Source organism: Podarcis bocagei, assembly GCF_964188305.1.
Source record: "Podarcis bocagei genome assembly, chromosome: 17".
Lineage (NCBI taxonomy): Eukaryota > Metazoa > Chordata > Lepidosauria > Squamata > Lacertidae > Podarcis > Podarcis bocagei.
The window spans coordinates 8360088-8379172 of record NC_138143.1 but is presented as its reverse complement, the minus strand read 5'-3'; the positions used below and the strand labels follow the sequence as shown (position 1 = coordinate 8379172).

Genomic DNA, 19085 nt, shown 5'->3' with positions numbered 1-19085 from the left:
AAGTGTAAGGAGGGGGGGCGGGTTGCCAAGAAGGGGGAGGACACAGAAATGCCTTCACAGCTAGCACCATTTTAATGGACTTCTAGCCCGCCTCTGAAGGTGTATGTTCTCCCAAGCCAGATTACAACAGATCAATACGAGTCGACGTTAAAAGCCTAAAATTTAAAATGGGATTTTCTAAAATAACCTAACATTAAAATAGCAGTGCATAAAACAGTCATTAAATATCACAACCATTAAATCATCCAAATGTAAACCAGAAAGAATAAGTATTTAAGGCTTTTCTAAGGCCGACAGAAAGACGCGGGTGGCGCTGTGGGTTAAACCACAGAGCCTAGGACTTGCCGATTAGAAGGTTGGAGGTTCGAATCCCCGCGACGGGGTGAGCTCCTGTTGCTCGGTCCCTGCTCCTGCCAACCTAGCAGTTCGAAAGCACGTCAAAGTGCAAGTAGATAAACGGGTCCCGCTCCAGCGGGAAGGTAAACGGCATTTCCGTGCGCTGCTCTGGTTCGCCAGAAGCGGCTTAGTCATGCTGGCCACATGACCCGGAAGCTGTACGCCGGCTCCCTCGGCCAATAAAGCGAGATGAGCGCCGCAATCCCAGAGTCGGTCATGATTGGACCTAATGGTCAGGGGTACCTTTACCTTTATAATTCAGCTTTCAGATGATTGCTGAGCAGCAATCTCACAGGAGCACTCGAGGCTACTAGGGTGGGAAAGATCTGAATTTGGGAAGTATTGGCTCAACTAGTTGAGCTCCTGGTTTGTGAAGTCTTTGGAAGATGGGGGGGGGGAGATAAATAGATAAGTAGATAAATAGGTACCGCTCCGGCGGGAAGGTAAACGGTGTTTCCGTGTGCTGCTCTGGTTCGCCAGAAGCGGCTTAGTCATGCTGGCCACATGACCTGGAAAAACTGTCTGCGGACAAATGCTGGCTCCCTTGGCCAGTAAAGCGAGATGAGTGCCACAACCCCAGAGTCGGATACAACTGGACCTAACGGTCAGGGGTCCCTTTACCTTTTTAAGGCTGACGGAGCATGAGGGGGTGGAGAGGGAGATGTCATACGAATTTCCCTCAGGAGGACATTTCAGAGATAAGGGGCCCAATTCAGAGGAGGCCCTGTGATGCAGTGATGTTGTGCCAGCCATTGGTGTATCTAAAAAAATGTTATCAGGGAGGCATGGGTGCAGGGAGATGCACAGTTTGGCAGTGCGCACGTGCTTCCCATTATGCATAACTGGGTGTGAATTTTGCAAACTGGACACTCAGGTAGACTGTAAGTGTTAAATCTGAATTCATAGAGCTGTATTGTGCAATGGTAATGATGAGATTCTTAAGAGAGGCAGTATGGTGAACCAGTCAGAGCAGGGGTAGCCAACGTGGTGCCCTCCAGAGTCCAGACGTGGCTAGAATCCAGCTTCCACCAGCACCATGTACCTATTAGTTGGGGTGATAGGAATTGTAGTCCAATAATAATCTGGAGAGCACCCGGTTTAAAATTCCACTCAGCCAAAGAGCAAACTCATTACTGTGGTACCTCGGTTTACGAACAGTCCTGTTTACGAACTTTTCAGTTTACGAACTCCGCAAAACCGGAAGTAGTGTCGCAGTTTGCGAACTTTACCTCAGTCTACGAACGGAAGCTGAACGGTGGAGGAGCACCAGCGGCGGGAGGCCTCATTAGGGAAAGTGCGCTTTGTTTTAAGAATGGTTTCAGTTTAGGAACGGACTTCAGGAACGGATTAAGTTCGGAAACCGAGGTACCACTGTATCTGTCACCATTATCCTACCTCAGAGTAGTGTTTTGAAGATAAAATGGATGGGTGGAGAACATGTATGCCGCCTTGAACTTCTTAGGGGTAAGGGGCGGGTAGACAGACAGACAGACAGACAGACAGACAGACAGACAAAATTGAAAAGAAAAACTGGATGTATGTTTCCAAAATATAAGATAAAAAACAAATAAAATAAAACCTACATACAGCAACAGTGTTTTGTGTTGTGTAGACTCCTATGATGTAAGTCATGGGCCCCGCCTGCTAGCGTGCTCCCTAAAATATCACTGGTTTGCTCATTTCTATATACAGTGGTACCTCGGGTTACATACGCTTCAGGTTACAGACTCCACTAACCCAGAAATAGTGCTTCAGGTTAAGAACTTTGCTTCAGGATGAGAACAGAAATCGTGCTCCGGTGGCGCGGCGGCAGCAGGAGGCCCCATTAGCTAAAGTGGTGCTTCAGGTTAAGAACAGTTTCAGGTTAAGTATGGACCTCCGGAACGAATTAAGTACTTAACCCGAGGTACCACGGTATAGGGTGCCTACATTCTGCATGGACTGGTTTGCATGGCATCATGTGCAAATGGCTTTAGATACCTATTAGGTCCATAAGTTACCATATAGCATATATTCAACACAAAAAACAGCCACAATTTGTTGTTGTCAAAGGACAGCTGGACATGTAAAGGGCCCCATTACCTTCAGTAGCTTAGGGCCTCATCCAACCTAAATCCGGCCCTGAAGGCATCCTAACTTGAACTGGGAGTACATTCCTTGACCATGCAAGGTAATGCAGAGCCTGCTTCTATGGTTGAGCCGAGCCGGCTTGAGGGTTTGTTGACTTGGAAGGCCCTGGAGCCCCCAAACACAGCTCCGTCAAGCTGAGGCCCCATAACTTTTCTTCTAGTTTGGAGGCCTGACAAGCGGCATCAGGCAGAAAATGGCAGCTGTCTTCATTGGCTGCCTTGCCACCCTCCTACATAGTGACCTTTGGAGCTGCTGCTGGGAAACGCAAGCCCCACCCTCTTCTCCCGAAGGGGCACTTTGTGACGTTTGTGCGGTTTGCAATATTAACCAAGTAGCCTCAGGAGGCCCCTGAGAGCCAGGCTGCAGCTTCTGAGCAGAGCTGGCCTCTCCCAGATGATGTCCAGTGAGAGGTTAATGGGGTGAGTTAACCTGGGTGAATGTACTTGTGCAGCCAGGCTAAGCTCTGTGCAAGTCCATAGGATTAGGCAATCCATTCGCTTTATAAATGGGCATTAGCTCAGGGTCACCGAGAGAGAAAGATGCTGATGCGACAAGTCTTTGGTGATGGAGCTGCAGCACTTTTTACTGGGAGCACACCCATGGGATCATGGGCACAAATACTTCCCTCCCCCAGTACCCCTCCCCATGCAGAATCGGATGCTCATTGAATACCCACAAACAGCATGAAACTCACTGCAAGAGCAGTGTACGGTCATATCTCGGGTTGAATTTGCTTCAGGTTGAGCGCTTTCAGGTTGCCCTCTGTGGCAACCCAGAAGTAACGGAGAAGTAACCCAGAAGTAAGGATTTGCTGAAAGGACTTTGTAAACGGGAATACAAAAGGGCAGGTGTGAGGAGGTCAAGGAAATAAGCAAATGAACTTAAAGATATTGAAAAATGGATTATTATTTTTTAAAGATATTTTTCTTTCTTTTTTCTCTTCTTTTTTATTTTTTCAACTACTGGTTTTTTAGGTTTCTTTTTTGGTAACTTTCTTATTAGCTCTTGTTCTTCTTTCTTTTTTCTTTTTTGTATGTGTAATAGTTGGTTTAATTATTTTTAACTTAAAAAAACAACAACTTATGTTTTGTATGTTTTGTGTAAAATCTTAATAAATATTAAAAAAAAACAGAAGTAACGGAGAACGTTACTTCCAGGTTTCGCCGCTTGCGCATGTGCAGACGCTCAAAATGACATCACGTGCATGCGCAGACGCGGCAAATCATGACCTGCGCACGCGCAGACGCGCCATCGCATCTTACCTTCCATTCTGGATGCGAACGGGGCTCCGGAATGAATCCCGTTCGCATCCCGAGGTACCACTGTATAACCAACTGGGCATCGTGGACCATTATTTGTATTTATGTGTGCAGCTCCTCTAGTGCATATGAAACCCTCTCTGTCTGTGGCTTGGGGGCACACACTCATTCTCTCATTTTCCCTGCCTGTTAACAGGCCATTTGTACCAATGGACATAAATTGTGGCACAACAGCATAATTTGCCCCTATGTATCCTCACTTCCTGGATTCACATTTACCTTTCTGAACATTGCCTCTGTGTGTGAGCCCATGCGCATCAACAATCTCTCCCTCTCATTACAATCTCACACAGGGAGATCTTCCAAGCGGGCTGTGTGTCCCTTTAGAATAAGATCTTCCTGCTTCTTCCCGCTCTTACTACCAGTTATGTATTCAGTGGTCTGTGTTTGCCTGAGCTTGAGTCTGGACTAAGGATTCTGAGCTCCTGTGCTCTGATTCGATACATGATGTCCAGTCACAGAACATTTCAGGATTTGGGCCTCTGCCATTGGCCCTTGAACTCTGAGTTGTGATTCGCAGCTTGGAAGTTTAGACAGCCAATCATGTTAGGAGTGGGAGTAGCCCAGGCTTTCAGGAATGTATATAAGCAGTTGCTTTGCCCCTGTTTCCCAGTTATGTAGTTTAATAAAGGTTCTTGCTGTTATCACTTCACTACCTATACACTACCCAAATCTAAGGTGGGCTGCCTTACTGTGCCTCAGGATAAGCCTTGCACTGCGCATGTATGTCTGAATCATACTGTCAGGGCTGCCACTCAGTCCCAGCTCACATAGGACCACGTTAGCCAGCGTTCAGGTTAAAAGAGTCTTTATTGGATTACAGGTTCCATTTCCAAACTGCAATGTGCAGCCCTACTTCTTCTAGGTCAGACCGGCGAAGACCCGTCTGAGTCTCCGCCTCTAGCACACCAGCTTAATACCCTAGCCTTGCTCCACCTCCTGCGCCTTTCCTTCCGTCTCTGGGTCCTTCTGCCCCCCGGGGTCTCTTCTTTCCTACTCTCTTCTGACGCGGACCCCCCTGACCCTTCCGCCTCCTTGCGGCGGGCTTTGGGACCTGGCTCACTCTCTGGGCTGCTTACTGCGCCAGCTTCCGCTACATTTGAACTTGGCGCGCGCACCCAACTCTCAACCTTCCTCTTGATCGTTTCGTCGCTCCCCGAGGTGGGCGTGACTACTCCTGACTCATGCCCTCCCTCCTTCTGAAAGCCTCCGGAACCCGATATCTGGTCCCCTTTCTCCCCGCTGCTCCCGGCTGGGTACGTGGGTCCCGATCTCCAACTGCTGCTCTCTGATCCCTCTCTGGACCCTTCTTCCTGGGGTGTCCCCCTGTTTTCCCCCCTTGCTCTGACCGCTGGCGCTCCCTTCTGGGAATCCTCGGACTCACTGGATAAGCTCGGCGATCTCGGTTCGTCATCCCCACTCATCTTTCCTTCGTATTCCTCCCCCTCGCTCTCTGTCTCCTCCCTTCTCTGCGTCTCTGCTCCTGAACCCCTGACACATACGTTTTCCCAGCCAAATTTCTCCCAAGACAGAAGGATGTCAACAACAACAAGAAATCCATTAAGGATGAGCTCTGTAGGTAAAGATATTATGCATAAAAACAAGCCTCTTTCAGTGTGTCGCAAATGATACAAGGTTAGATGCACATATTTTGTTCTTGGTCATTTGTACAGTCTTGAATACATGTACTCTTCACTTCTGAGCAATGACAAGTTCCAGGGATAGTGCTACATGGTGTCCTTGTAGTGTTTGCTTTATTTATAAGCAAGCAGAGCAGAGCAATTTGGAAGGAAACAGCTCTCTCCCCGCAGCTGGTAGCAGCTGACACATCCCAAACTCTAAACAGGTATCTCATTCCAAAGGCTGAAAAGGGATCCTCAGCTATCAGGAGAACAGCTCCTATAATTAGCTGTGTTTGAAGATGCACCCACTAATTATCCTGGATAATTAGCCAGTCATCTGCTGAACAACAGATAAGTCACCCATCATCCATAACAGTATTATTAGGGGATACACCATAGTTCCCTGTTTATGTATCTAGGGATTTGGTCATCAGTAAGCACGCCAGTTTGGGGGACTCAGAGAATCGTTCCCCCTTTTCCAGAACTTTCAGTCCTCCATTGTATCCCAAGTCTATGTATCATTACAAGAGTTATTTAAGACCTGCCAAAGAGTTCAAGTGTTTACAGTGCTCTGTCAAGTATAATATAAAATTATTCCATTCTTTGTTGAAGTTTTGATCCTCCTGTTTTCTGATTTTCCCAGTCATTTTTGCCATCTCTGCATAGTCCAATAGTTTAGTCTGCCAGTCCACTCTGGTAGGAACTTTGTCATCTTTCCAGCCTTTTCAGTTCTTTCAGTATCTCTGCACCTACAATTCCTAACGAAAAGGCTTCTGGTTTTTTTTAAACGAACATTATTTTGAACATTTCAAAAATTCATTGCATATCATTTCCCATAATTCCTTTATTACTTTACAATTCTACCACATATGGTAAAAGGTGGCACCTAATAATTCCTTGCTGCTGCCCACAGAGTAGGCACATGGTAATGTTCTCTTGCCCATGCTCAGTCAGACTTGTCTCAGGCTCTCAGCACTTGTGCTATAGCTGCCATTGCCTGCAGCTACTTAAAACACCAGGGAGTTCTGTGGGCCCCACAGTGTCAAGGAGCATGCTTGCTTGGGAGTGATCCTGCTTCATAATGAGACCAGGGCAGTGGCTGGAGCACTGACCATATCGGCTGGAAAATCCCCCAGAGCATTCAGTAATCCACCAGGTCCCATACATCTTGGTTAAGGGTAGCCAAATTTTGTGCGATTGCTATAAAACTTAGGGAACATAATGATTAAGGCCTTAAATGATAATTTTAGGTTATATGTTAGTGACTAAGTTTTAATTTATATATTCTTTAACTGTTGCTATATCCATAGCTGTCAACTTTTCCCTTTTCTTGCGAGGAATCCTATTTGGAATAAGGGAATTTCCCTTAAAAAGGGGGAAACGTTGACAGCTAAGGCTATATCTGTATTGTCCCTGTTATAACTAATTGCAAATTCAAATGTATCCCTATTGTGTGTTATGACTTCCTTGATATTGTATGTGGACTGGAACTGGTCTGTGACCGAAATAATAAAATTCATTCATTCATTCATTCATTCATTCATTCATTCATCGGGGGGGGGGGGAGGCCATCTTAATGGATCTTCCACCCTAGAGGAGGAGATACTGCCACATCCAGGTGTCTCAGCAGGGATGGATCTGCCCATAGCAACAAACTCCCCACAATCCCTGCTGCTAACAAGTCCTTCCTTTCCTGCTCTGTTGGGTTGCCTGCATCACCACTAAGCATGTGTGGAATTCTGCATATAACAGCTTTCCATAAGCCACTGCAATGACCTGGAAAAGACACGATTGATGTGGCAGGCAGAAGGCTGATTTGCACGGCATTCAGTCAGTCAGTCAGTTAGTCAGTCAATCAGTCAATCAGTCAATTATTGCCCTTCCTTCTTCCCTGACAGGGACTCAAGGCAGTTTACTGATAAAATAAGAATAATCAGCACATGATTGGCCATTCCTGCACTTTAATACTTTCTGTGGACTTGCCAGTTAAGTGCTGATGTGACTTGGCCCTGAGTACCTTTCAGAAGGGGACGCGAGTGGCGCGGTGGGTTAAACCCCAGAGCCTAGGGCTTGCCAATCAGAAGGTTGGCGGTTCAAATCCCCGCGACGGGGTGAGCTCCCGTTGCTCAGTCCCTGCTCCTGCCCACCTAGCAGTTCGAAAGCACATCAAAGTGCAAGTAGATAAATAGGTACTGCTCTGGCGGGAAGATAAACGGCGTTTCATGTGCTGCTCTGGTTCGCCGGAAGCGGCTTAGTCATGCTGGCCACATGACCCGGAAGCTGTATGCCTGCTCCCTCAGCCAATAAAGTGAGATGAGCACCGCAACCCCAGAGTTGTCCGCGACTGGACCTAATGGTCAGGGGTCCCTTTACCTTTACCTTTCAGATGATGCCACTTTAAAAAGAAAATAAAAGTAGTTTGAAATGTAAAACATCAGTGATATTTTTCAGCTGTGTTAGCTGAACTGTGCCAGGTTATTTGTCTTCAGCGTGCGAATGGCACTGTGGGCAGGTAAAAGGAAGAGACACAACCATGTGCCGAACGATGGAGCAAGCCGGAGAAGAGGTTTTGTGCCTGCAAACCTGCTTTCCCTTTGCCGTGCCTGGGCTTGCTGCTGAATGCCATGAATGCAGTGGCCAGATGTCAGGTGGGAGAAGGGGAGAGGGGTCTGCTTGCGTGCAGGGATCAGAGCAAGCAGGAACGCAAGATGGGAGCTGGGGGAGGGGAGGGGGGAGAAGAGGTGAGTGCTGGCATCCAACTGGCATCCAATGTCCTTTGGACACATCCCAAGAGGCTCTGTTTGTCTTTCAGAGGGAAAATGGCAGAGAGCTCCCTGTTTGCGCAACGGCTGCAGGCCATTACTGTAAGTATTCTTCCTCCCCCCCCCCACTACCCCTGCCCCACTTGTGCAGAAATGGGGCTCAGGGTCCTCAGACGAGGTCCAGCCTCTGTTGCCCACAGGAACTGCCCCCCACCCCCGTTCCAAAGCTGAGGGAGAGGGGGAGAAGTGGGTGGGAAGGCAGAGTGCCAGATCTGCATGCCAGAACTAAGCGATTCTCATAATAATAGTGTAATGTAACTAGGGTGGGGGCGATAGGGGCAACTGCATCAGGCACAACCTGAGCAGAAGGCACAGCTATCAACGTTTCCCTTTTTTAAGGGAAATTCCCTTATTCTGAATAGGATTCCTCGCAAGAAAATGGAAAGTTGACAGCTATGGCAGAAGGGATGCAGCGCCTGCTATGTATTCACGACCCTAAAAGCCACATTGCAATATGTAATTCTCTATTTAGCAGTTTGGCATCATTAGATCTTTTTTAAAGGCTGACATGAACTGGCAGGGAGGGTTATTGCGGCAGCTAGGCCAGGCCCAGTGGTGCTTTGTGGGCTGCTCATTTGCCCTATAGCCTAACAATGGCTGTAGGTTGAAAGCACATGACTTCCCCCAAAGGATTCTGGGAACTGCTGTATAAGCCCTCAAAGAGCTACCATTCACAGCACCCTTAACAAACTACAGTACCCAGGATCCTTTGGGGGAAGTCATGTGCTTTCAACATATGGTGTGGACACAGACACAGTCAAATGCATTCAGCCTTGGGGGTGCTGCTGATGGGAAGGAGGATGTTGGTGGCATGTGGCTGGCCAGCTATTGCTGAGGGGATGGCAGATTGTGGGATATATTTCTAAAAAATTATTTCTGGCTTTACAGCTTCTCATGACTGGCGGTTAAGGTGCAAGCAGCAGGAGCTGTCTATCTTGAGCAGCCTATTTAAAGCACACACCACTAAGAATCCTGGGAACCGTAGTTTACCGCTCACAGAGCTATGATTCCCAACATCCTTAACAAACTACTATTCCCAGAATTCTTTGGGGGTGCTTGTAATGTATGATGGGTCTGCACTATACCTTTAAAGCACATTTGAAGCACATTCCCTCCCCCCTCAAAGAATTATGAGTGCTGTGGTTGCTCAGGGCTGCTGGAATTGTAGTTTGTGAAGGGCAAACTACCGTGCTCAGGATTCATTGAGGGAAAGAAGGTGCTTAGAATGTGCTTTGTGAAATATACTCGGAGTCAAGAGTGGATTTCATGCTCTTTATTTAGCTCATAGTGGTGAGGAGGAATGGAAGTTCCCCCAGAATGTCTGCTTTATATACATTATTTACACAATGGGCCCCACATGATTGGCTAATTCCGGGATTCTCCTGTAGGCCAATCAGGTCGTGGATTCACTTCCACCTGGAGCTGGATTGGGTGGCTGCTTTGGACCAATCAGACTGCCGCATTCTGGAGCCTATTGTTCTAGGACCAATCAGGCTGCTGCATTCTGAATCCTATTGTTCTAGGACCAATCAGACTGCTGCATTCTGAATCCTATTCAACTCAGTACATAACACTTTGAATGCATAATGTATACACAGTCTAGTCCCTGCTCTGTAATATAAGGATAACAGCATTGCCCTCCCTGGGTTGATGTGAGGATTTGAGAGGATTCCGTTTTTAATCCCATTTAAAAAAACCTTCCTGCACGCAGGCAGTTCCCCCATTCCACAGGGGCAACCATTTCAGACCCAGCAGCTGTTTACAAACCTATGAGCTGTCTCAAATACTGCAATTCCACTTGCACAACAGATGTCTGTGCACACAATGAAACTTCCTATCCCACTCCTGTTGCCTCGAGTCCCTTGTGCACCCTCAATATCAGCTCCCAGGGGGTGGGGGACCCCCTGGATCAGATTTTGGGGCATGTGGGGACATGGGCATAGCCAGGATTTTTGTTAGCAGGGCAGGTTTTTTATTGGGGGGAGCAGAACCTCAGTTTGCTATGTATTTTTATTTATTTTTATTGATTGGGGGCAGATGCCCCTCCCTGCCCCCCCCCCCGGCTACTCCCATGCGCAGGGAGAAGAAATTGAATGAGTGTAACTCTGCTTGCGCAGTTCTGGATACAAGCCCAAGTTCCCCTGCAGGAAAGGAAGCAGCCAGAGGACCCCCCTCCATTTAAAATACGATACGATATCTTTATTGTCATTGTCCCATACAGAACAATGAAATTGAAAAAAACTACATAAGACATTCAAAAACCCCTAAAAGCTCTGAAACCCCATTTTAAAATACAATATACTCCTATTGAGACTCCTTATACTGGGTTTAAAACCAGAATTGCATTTGGGTAGAAACTGTTTCTCAGGTGGCTAGTCCTGGTCTTTATAACCCTGTACCTTCTTCCAGAAGGCAGAAGCTGAAAGAGATCATTTCCGGGGTGCGCACTATCCTGCGCTATCTCTGCAGCTTTCTTATGGCACCTGGCAGCATAGATTTGATCTAAGGTGGGAAGAGTGCTACTGAAAAGATGACTTGCAGGGATGAACTTTTGGGGAGTCTTCCTTCCAGTCTCACACGCGCATTCAACTGGGAGAGGCTCTAGTGAAAAACAGCCCCTCTCAAAATACAGTTTTGTATGGCAACCCGTTTTCTCTAGAACAGTGTTTCCCAACCGGTGTTCCGCGGCACACTACTGTGCCGTGAGACATCGGCTGGTGTGCCGTGGGAGGGAGGCGGGCGAGTCGGGCGGCGAGAGGCGGCGGCGGCGAGGATCCGCGTCGAGCCGGGGGCGGCTCCGCGGTGGTGGTGCCGAGCGGCGGGGCAGCGCGCGCAAAAGGGAGGAGCGCGAGACAGCGGAGGAGGAGGAGGCCGGCATGTCCGGGCAGCAGCAGCAACAGCAGCAGCAGCAACTCCCGGTGACGGCTCCTCAAGCCCCGCCGCCCCTCCTCCGCCCGCTATCGCCGCCACCACCACAACAGCCGCCGCCGCCTCAGCTGCCGCCGTCCCTCAGTCCCTCGCTCTGCTGCCTCCTCCCACCCCGGCAAGGGGGAGGGAAAAAACTTTCACTTTTGTGCGTCCCTCCCGGCGTGACGCTGCGCGCTGACGTCACGGGGCGGGGCTTTAATGGTGGTGTGCCGCGAGAATTTTTTCCGGTAAACAGGTGTGCCGTTGCCCAAAAACGTTTGGGAAACACTGCTCTAGAAGAAAATAGCACGGCCAGAAATGTGATGATTTGTCTGTGGAGTAATGCGTCCACACATAGGGCAGAGAACTTTGGTTTGAAGTTCTTTGAGAAGAAAGCCATGCATTTTGAAGAAGACTTCTGTTTTAAGTCCAATTTAAAGATAAGGAACCATAAGAAGGGAGATTAGGAGCCTTGAAGTTGTCCATAATAATAGTGAGCAGCAGCCTGAGCGAGCCCTCAGGTCACCTGGCCACAGTCTTTCCCACTATGAGAGATATATTGTATTTTATGCAAACTTGTTTCTTGATAATACACAAGCGGCAAACCTGGTGTGTGCATATCTCTTCTGCCCAGTGATGTGGCTTTTGGAAGTGGGCAGGTCCAGTATACCTGAAGGAGCGTCTCTATCTCCATTGTTCTGCCTGGACACTGAGGTCCAGCTCCGAGGGCCTTCTGGTGGTTCCCTCCCTGTGAGAAGTGAGGTTACAGGGAACCAGGCAGAGCGCCTTCTCGGTGGTGGCACCCGCCCTGTGGAACACCCTCCCACCAGATGTCAAAGAGAACAACAACTACCAAACTTTTAGAAGACATCTGAAGGCAGCCCTGTTTAGGGAAGCTTTCAATGTTTAATAGGTTATTGTATTTTAGTGTTCTGTTGGAAGCCGCCCAGAGTGGCTGGGGACACCCAGCCAGATGCGCGGGGTATAAATAAATAAATAAATAAATTATTATTATTATAAAAAAATTCCTTCCAGTAGCACCTTAAAGACCAACTAAGTTAGTTCTTGGTATGAGCTTTCGTGTGCATGCACACTTCTTCAGATACACGTGCATGCACACGAAAGCTCATACCAAGAACTAACTTAGTTGGTCTTTAAGGTGCTACTGGAAGGAATTTTTTTATTTTGACTATGGCAGACCAACATGGCTACCTATCTGTAACTAGAACCATGGAAGGCACCACATTGAGCCGCATTATTATTATTATTATTATTATTATTATTATTATTATTATTATTCTTTCAGCCCTTGAATATATTCCCAGCGTTTTTGGATTTGGGCTGAATCTGGGCTGCTTCCCCTCCTCCGTGGGAAACACTGAGCAGGCCTGCTGTAACCTGAGCTGCCATTCCTCTGCTCATCCTGCCTTTGAAACAAATGAATTATTCACCAGGCAATAGCTCCAACCTGAACCAAACAGGAGGACAGGGATCTGGAGGGCTGCCCAGACTGCAAGAAGCAGGGGCCGGGCTGGGGTTGGTGGCTGCGATGCAGCCCGGCTGCCCTTGTGTTCAGCCCCACGCACACATCCAGATGGGAGATGTTGTCATGAATGGTGCATGCCAGGAAGCGTAGTAAACATTTATTGTTGTGAGAAATGTTTCAGCAGCTGAGGGATGTTTCTGTGCAGGGGGAGAATCGGGGCAAAGGGAGATGGAGCTACAAACAGCAGTGAGGAGCCTTCAGTACGTGAATAGTGGCAGAAGCACCCATGACCTTATGCGCGCCACGGGGTGTTTTGAGCGCATGCAACATATGCTGGCTTGGTAAACACATTGTAACCTCCGTGTGGGCACACACCCAAACACTGCATCAACATTTGTACCTTTGTACTTGGTGATAGGGTCTAAACCACTGAGCCTATTGGGCTTGCCGATCAGAAGATCGGCGGTTCGAATCCCCACGACGGGGTGAGGTCCCGTTGCTCTGTCCCAGCTCCTGCCAACCTAGCAGTTCAAAAGCACATCAAAGTGCAAGCAGATAAATAGGTACCACTCTGGCGGGAAGGTAAACAGCATTTTCGTGCGCTGCTCTGGTTCACCAGAAGCAGCTTAGTCAAGCTGGCCACATGACCCAAAAAACTTTCTGCGGACAAACGCGGGCTCCCAAGGCCTGTAAAGCGAGATGATTGCCGCAACCCCAGAGTCATCTGCGACTGGACTTAACTGTCAGGGGTCCTTTACTTTTACCTTTTACTTGGTGATAATTCATTTGACATTATGTCCTCTCTTTTAATTTCATATGCCCAGTCACCAAGGAAGATTAGAGCCCTGATTTCATTCATAATTCCTATTAGTCTCCGAAGGGTTGTTTATGTGTATGGAAGTCTGTTGGCACATACAGATGGTTGTGTGGCATAAACATGTTGATTTTAAATGTCAACACAATAGACTGTAAACTCCAGATTCTGCTAGGCACACCCAGGTTGTATAGACATGGTTGTGTTTGTCCCCAGTGTTCTAATTGAATTATTTGAGATCATTGCAGTCTGGTGCCAAAAAGTAACTATTTTTTAAAAGATGTTTAGATCTACACAGTGTGGATCTTTCATTAACACAGTTAAACCAGTCTGATAATAGCAGCATTATTTGAACCAACGTAGTGCAACCTTCCCCAGCCTAGTGCTTCCTGATGCTTCTGACTATGACTTACATCAGCTGAAAGGTACAAAACATCAGGAAGACTCATGTAAACAAACCACCCATATGTAACTCCAGTGCAAATAGCATTTTGATTTTTTGGTATATTAATTCAAAAGCATTAATGATGAACACTTCTAATGATTTCCCTAAACTCTGAAAAACCACGCTGTTAAAAGAAAACTGATTGAGAGGTAAAACCAGTCTCTCCAAGAGGATTAGCCTCCTTTGATTGATTGTGACACACACACTTTCATGGATCACAGCCCAAAGACGTGGTCTGTGGACCAGTCGTCCTCACAAGGATATGTCGCCGCCTTTTAGGTGCCACGAGGCTACAGAGTCCACCCAAAAAGGGAGGGTGGCAGTAAAGTCTCCCTCTTGCTGCACGGAAACCTGCCCCCCTAGGGTCTCTCTCTCTCTCTCTCTCTCTCTCTCTCTCTCTCTCTCTCTCTCTCAACATCCCCAGGCTCAGACAGAGGGGGGGGGGCATATGGGCCACTTGGCCCGGGCCTCCGATTCCACAGGGGGCCTCGGTCAGCATACATTCCCTATGTATTTTTAAAAAGCACTGTTGTATACAGTGGTACCTCGGGTTACATACGCTTCAGGTTACAGACTCTGCTAACCCAGAAATAGTCGAAGAGTCCCCTTTGTGGTGACTCCAACTTCAGGCAGGTGTCAAGCAGGTGAACCAAAAGCTGGCCCATCTTGAGACTTATTGCCTGACGCTGTTAGCCCAGAAATGGAAGCAAGAAGAAATTCCAACGAAAGAAGAATGGCAGACGAAATTAATGGACTACAGTGGTACCTCGGGTTACATACGCTTCAGGTTACATACGCGTCAGGTTACAGACTCCGCTAACCCAGAAATAGTGCTTCAGGTTAAGAACTTTGCTTCAGGATGAGAACAGAAATCGTGCTCCGGTGGCATGACGGCAGCTAAAGTGGTGCTTCAGGTTAAGAACAGTTTCAGGTTAAGAACAGACCTCTGGAACGAATTAAGTACTTAACCCAAGGTACCACTGTATCTGTATTTTCCATTTTTTCTTTATATGCAGATACGGTCCAAGCCTTGAAACAAAATTATTTGTCAGCATAACTTTTGTGAAAATTATTTACATACTTACTTATTTATAAGACTTCAGTTATCCCCAGGGTAAAAAAAAGGGGGGTACATTATCTACCTAGCCCTGGCCTCTGCCTGGCTCTGCAAGACCCTGAACACCCCGGTAGGGTTAAGGGGGCAGGCCCTTTGCAGACAGGGCAGTCTCTCCCCCCACCACCCCAACCCGCATCCTCCCCCCCCCAGCTCTTCCAGCCTTTAAAAGGGGGAGGCGCTGGCACAGTTGCAAGGTGGCGTCTGGGTTGGCATAGATGGGTTTTTCCTTAACCGGTGGCGAGAGGGAGACCGAGAGATAGAGAGCAGCGCAGCGCAGGGCGAGACACAAAGGGGTGGCGGCGTGGGTGGGTTTCTTCCCTGCTGCTCCTCTTGCACCCAGGTGATGCTGCTGCTAAAGGCCGAGGAGGGGCTGCCCTGCTGGGCTTAAGTCCTCGGCGCGGTCGGGCAGGCAGGCACGCCGCTTCGCCTGTCTGCCGCCCACGTGGGCTCGCTCGCGCCCTGCCTCCCACCGGCGGCGGGCCCTTTGTCCGCCCCTCTCTCTCTGCAGGGCGGCTCCTGCCTCGCCTCGCCTCCCACCCCTTCGGTCCCCTTTTTGCTTTGCTGCAGGAGCGGCGCAGGCTGCAGGAGCGTATCCTGGCCACCCGCCGGGAGCTGGAGGAGGAGAGACTGCGAGCCCAGCGCCTCAAGGTAACGCCCAGGAGAGGGATGCAGGAATGGATGGACCAGAGGGATGGAGGTTGGGATGCGGGAGTGGGGAGATGAAGGAGGTGAAATGATGGCGGGGTGGGGGGTGCGGTACCACTGTGGGAGGGACCAGGGGAGGAGGGGGCATGTCAGACCCCAAGATTAAGGTGGTTGGGGGCCCTGTTGTAGTTCCCAAAATAGCACCCCCCCAAAAAAATAGAGCCAGAAATAAGATACTACCAAAAAAATGTCTTGGAGTGTCTTAAAAACTAACTCGTGTATAATGGCACATGCTTTTGTGGACTCCCCCCCCCCCCTTGGTCCACCTTGATAAACAAATAGAAAATACTCTGTGCATGTTCATTTAACTCCCTATTGCTTTTGCTCACTTCCACTTACCAACTCTCAACCTAACCTACCTCACATGGCTGTTGGGAAGATATAGGAGGAGGTATAAAATGGCTGCAAAATGGAACTTAGTGCTTGTATCACAGGCAACAAATGTTGGTTCCTTTAACCCCATTAATGCATCTTTGTTCTATAAAGGATCATATTTTTTTTCTGCACACCTCCCAGGGAAAAAAAAATCAGGACAGCTCCAAGGCTTCAACCAATCATAATCTGGCCTGAGAATTGCATGCTTTAGATCCCTAAGTCCCAGCAAAAAACAGCAACAACCTTGCTTCACTTTCCAATGTTCTGCACTAGAAATAAACATGTCTAATCAAATTTATAGCCCACATTTAGCAACGAGCTTCACTGGGCATTCTGACACAGTCACTGGGATATGAGCCATGGGTTTGCTTGCAAGTTTTTCCTGTTTTGGCCTATGTTTTCACAACCTTGTGTGAAAAAGGTGTGCAAGAGGACCACCTATGTGCAGGTGTTCATGCCCCTAGAAGCTGAAAGCTGTGGGAGTCAAGTTCTGACTGTGTGGCCCTTTGTGTGCAAATGCTTGCATGATGCGTGGTGGTTGTGGGGAGAGAGAGAGAGAGAAACGGTGAGGATTGTGGCTGGAGCACATTTGAACATCCGCACTAGTGGGTGTGTTCAACATCTGCTGTCAACGCCGTGTAGCTTCATTATTTATTTATTTTAAAGTATTTCTGAACCAACCTCCATCCTTTACCGGTACCAGGATGGTATATAAAGAGCATGACCGACAATCCTAGCAAATGCAACAATACAATTTTTTAAATAAAAAGAATCACCACTAAAATACATTTCCAAACAGTAAAAGCAGTTGACACAGCTGGCACTGAATATGCTGAAAATATCTGGTCTTGTAGCCTGCCGTGAAAAGATTGTGCTGTCAGTGCTTTGTGTGTGACTGCTTGCCCATATAGACCTATATGTGCATGTGGTTGAACAAAGATGCAATTCTGGGTATGCGCAGAAATGATCTCATGTGTGCCTGTGCATATATGCATGACTGTAAGCCCATTGTCTTGTCTTGATGTGTCCTGACAGCCCACGTGTCTCTATCGGCGTGAGTGTCCAGCGCAGGATTGCTGACAAATGCATTCTCTGTCTCTCTTCTCAGAGGAAATCCCTGCGTGATCGTTGGCTGATGGAGGGAACATCCTCACCCACAGACGACAATGATCACTTGTCTTCTGTCTGGGAGGCACAGAATCGCATTCAGGAATTAGAGCAAGATCTGTCCAGGTGGGTGTGTCCTAGGTGATGGCAGGGCAGTGGTGGAGGAGCAGCACTGACAATAACACACCCAAAGGGGTTTAATGGTTTTACCCAGCACAGAGAAGCAGCCGCCTCAGTTTCCTCCCCCTTCTCTTGCCCCTCCCTGTGTCAAATTTTAGATTGTAAGGCCCTCGGGGCAGAGACCTGTCCTCTTCACTCTCTACAAAGCATCTCACATTCTGTTTTTATTTATAAAAGTATTTATATGCCCCCCCATGAAACATTAGGGTGGTGTACAACAGGAACATTTAAAACAAGACAAAGCAATCATAAAAATGACTGGCTACTCAAGGAACGTTTTGGCTTTTTTGCATTATTATTTTTTTAATATTCAAGAGATACCTAAAAGTTTTAAAAAAATGAGGACGCTTGCTGAATCTCTGCTGGAAGAGGCAGCGTGGGACTAGCAACACTTAAATGCCCATCTCCTAGTGGAAGTCAGTCAGGCCGCTGATGGCAATATATACATAAATAGCAACTACAGCCACAATAATGTGCTGTTCCGGCTGAAGCTGCAGATGGAAGCTGATGATGACATCGAGGTCTCTGGAGGACGTGAAGGAGGGATGTTTTGTGGACACTTTGTGTCCCCCTCATGCCTCTGCGTCTTCTTCTTTCCGGAAGAGAAGATGCCTGGGACTAAAAACAACAACAACAAGCAACACTCAGGACAGAGAAGCCTGAAACCACTTCCTGGCCTGAGGGAGCTGGAGGGAAGGAGCTGCACGGAGTGATTAGTCAGCAAGGCTCCTGAGGATTAAATCACCCTCCAGCAGCAGCAGGAGGAGGGGGAGGAGGAGGGCAGGATCCCCCAGGCAGTGCAAAAGTGACAACTCAGCAGCAAGAGGGGTGGAGAGCCTCCAGCAGCCTGGCTGTAAATGAGGGGGTGGGGGTCTTTTCACACCCAGGCTCACAAGCAAGAAGCCAGGATTTGTCTAACCAAAGGATGTCAGAATACAGTACTTGCTGATGAAGGATAGCGCTAAGGTTCAGCTCATAAGGTTACTTAATTCCAAAGGACAGGAGAGCCAGTTGTTCCCAGAATAGTGACTGGTGAGTTTAGAATAGGGCTGAAGATCTCCAGCTTAAAACCCCACTCAAAACAATGAAATACATCTGTTGTTCTTGTTGATGTTGTGATTTCTGTCCTGTTGGGTTGCCTAAGGTCCTTCAAAAGCAGATTGCAAAGGGGGAAAGGCAATACGATAAAAACACAACACAGTAATAAATCAACACCAAATCAATAAAGCACAAGTTATTTCAAGCCAGTCCACAGCACTCTTAGTAGCATGCAGATGCATCTAAAAAGCCAGGTCTTAGCCAGTTGGCTAAAGATCAGACAAGAGCAAGCCGGGCAGGTTTCCAGAATGAGGAGGCAACCACCGAGTAGGTCCTGTCTGTTATAGCTACATGCTATGCTTCCTTTTGCCAAACTTCCTCAGAAGGTTTTAAAATTACGGGGGAAGAGGACAATCTTGAAGGTAGATGTGATATTCTTTCTATGGCCAGTTCCAGTCAACAATCAGACTACTGCATTTTAGATTTGCAGATTCCAAAAGCATGTCAGAAGGAGGCCCCACTAGTCTAGATGTTGCCAAGGCATGTGTTGTGATAATCAAGCGCATCAATTTCCTGTGAACAGAATCCTGGTTCACACATCTCTGTGTCACAATAACCATGT

The 19085-nt window shown here is 47.9% G+C and overlaps 2 protein-coding genes across 4 annotated transcripts in view; one reads left to right on the top strand and one right to left on the bottom strand.

The window, feature by feature from the left end:
• RLN3 (relaxin 3) overlaps nucleotides 1–19085 on the bottom strand; it is a 157893-nt gene that overhangs the window by 81383 nt on the left and 57425 nt on the right. The window lies entirely within an intron of this gene.
• PALM3 (paralemmin 3) overlaps nucleotides 1–19085 on the top strand; it is a 43395-nt gene that overhangs the window by 12571 nt on the left and 11739 nt on the right. For all 3 annotated transcript variants that reach the window (XR_014003260.1, XM_081175848.1, XM_081175849.1), the window contains exons 2-4: nucleotides 8280–8331; nucleotides 15626–15706; nucleotides 17247–17371. Coding sequence is in view for 2 of the 3 variants with exons in the window: in XM_081175848.1 (XP_081031974.1) it covers nucleotides 8287–8331; nucleotides 15626–15706; nucleotides 17247–17371 (251 nt within the window). In the remaining variant the exon portion in view is untranslated. The remainder of the gene's footprint in view (nucleotides 1–8279; nucleotides 8332–15625; nucleotides 15707–17246; nucleotides 17372–19085) is intronic.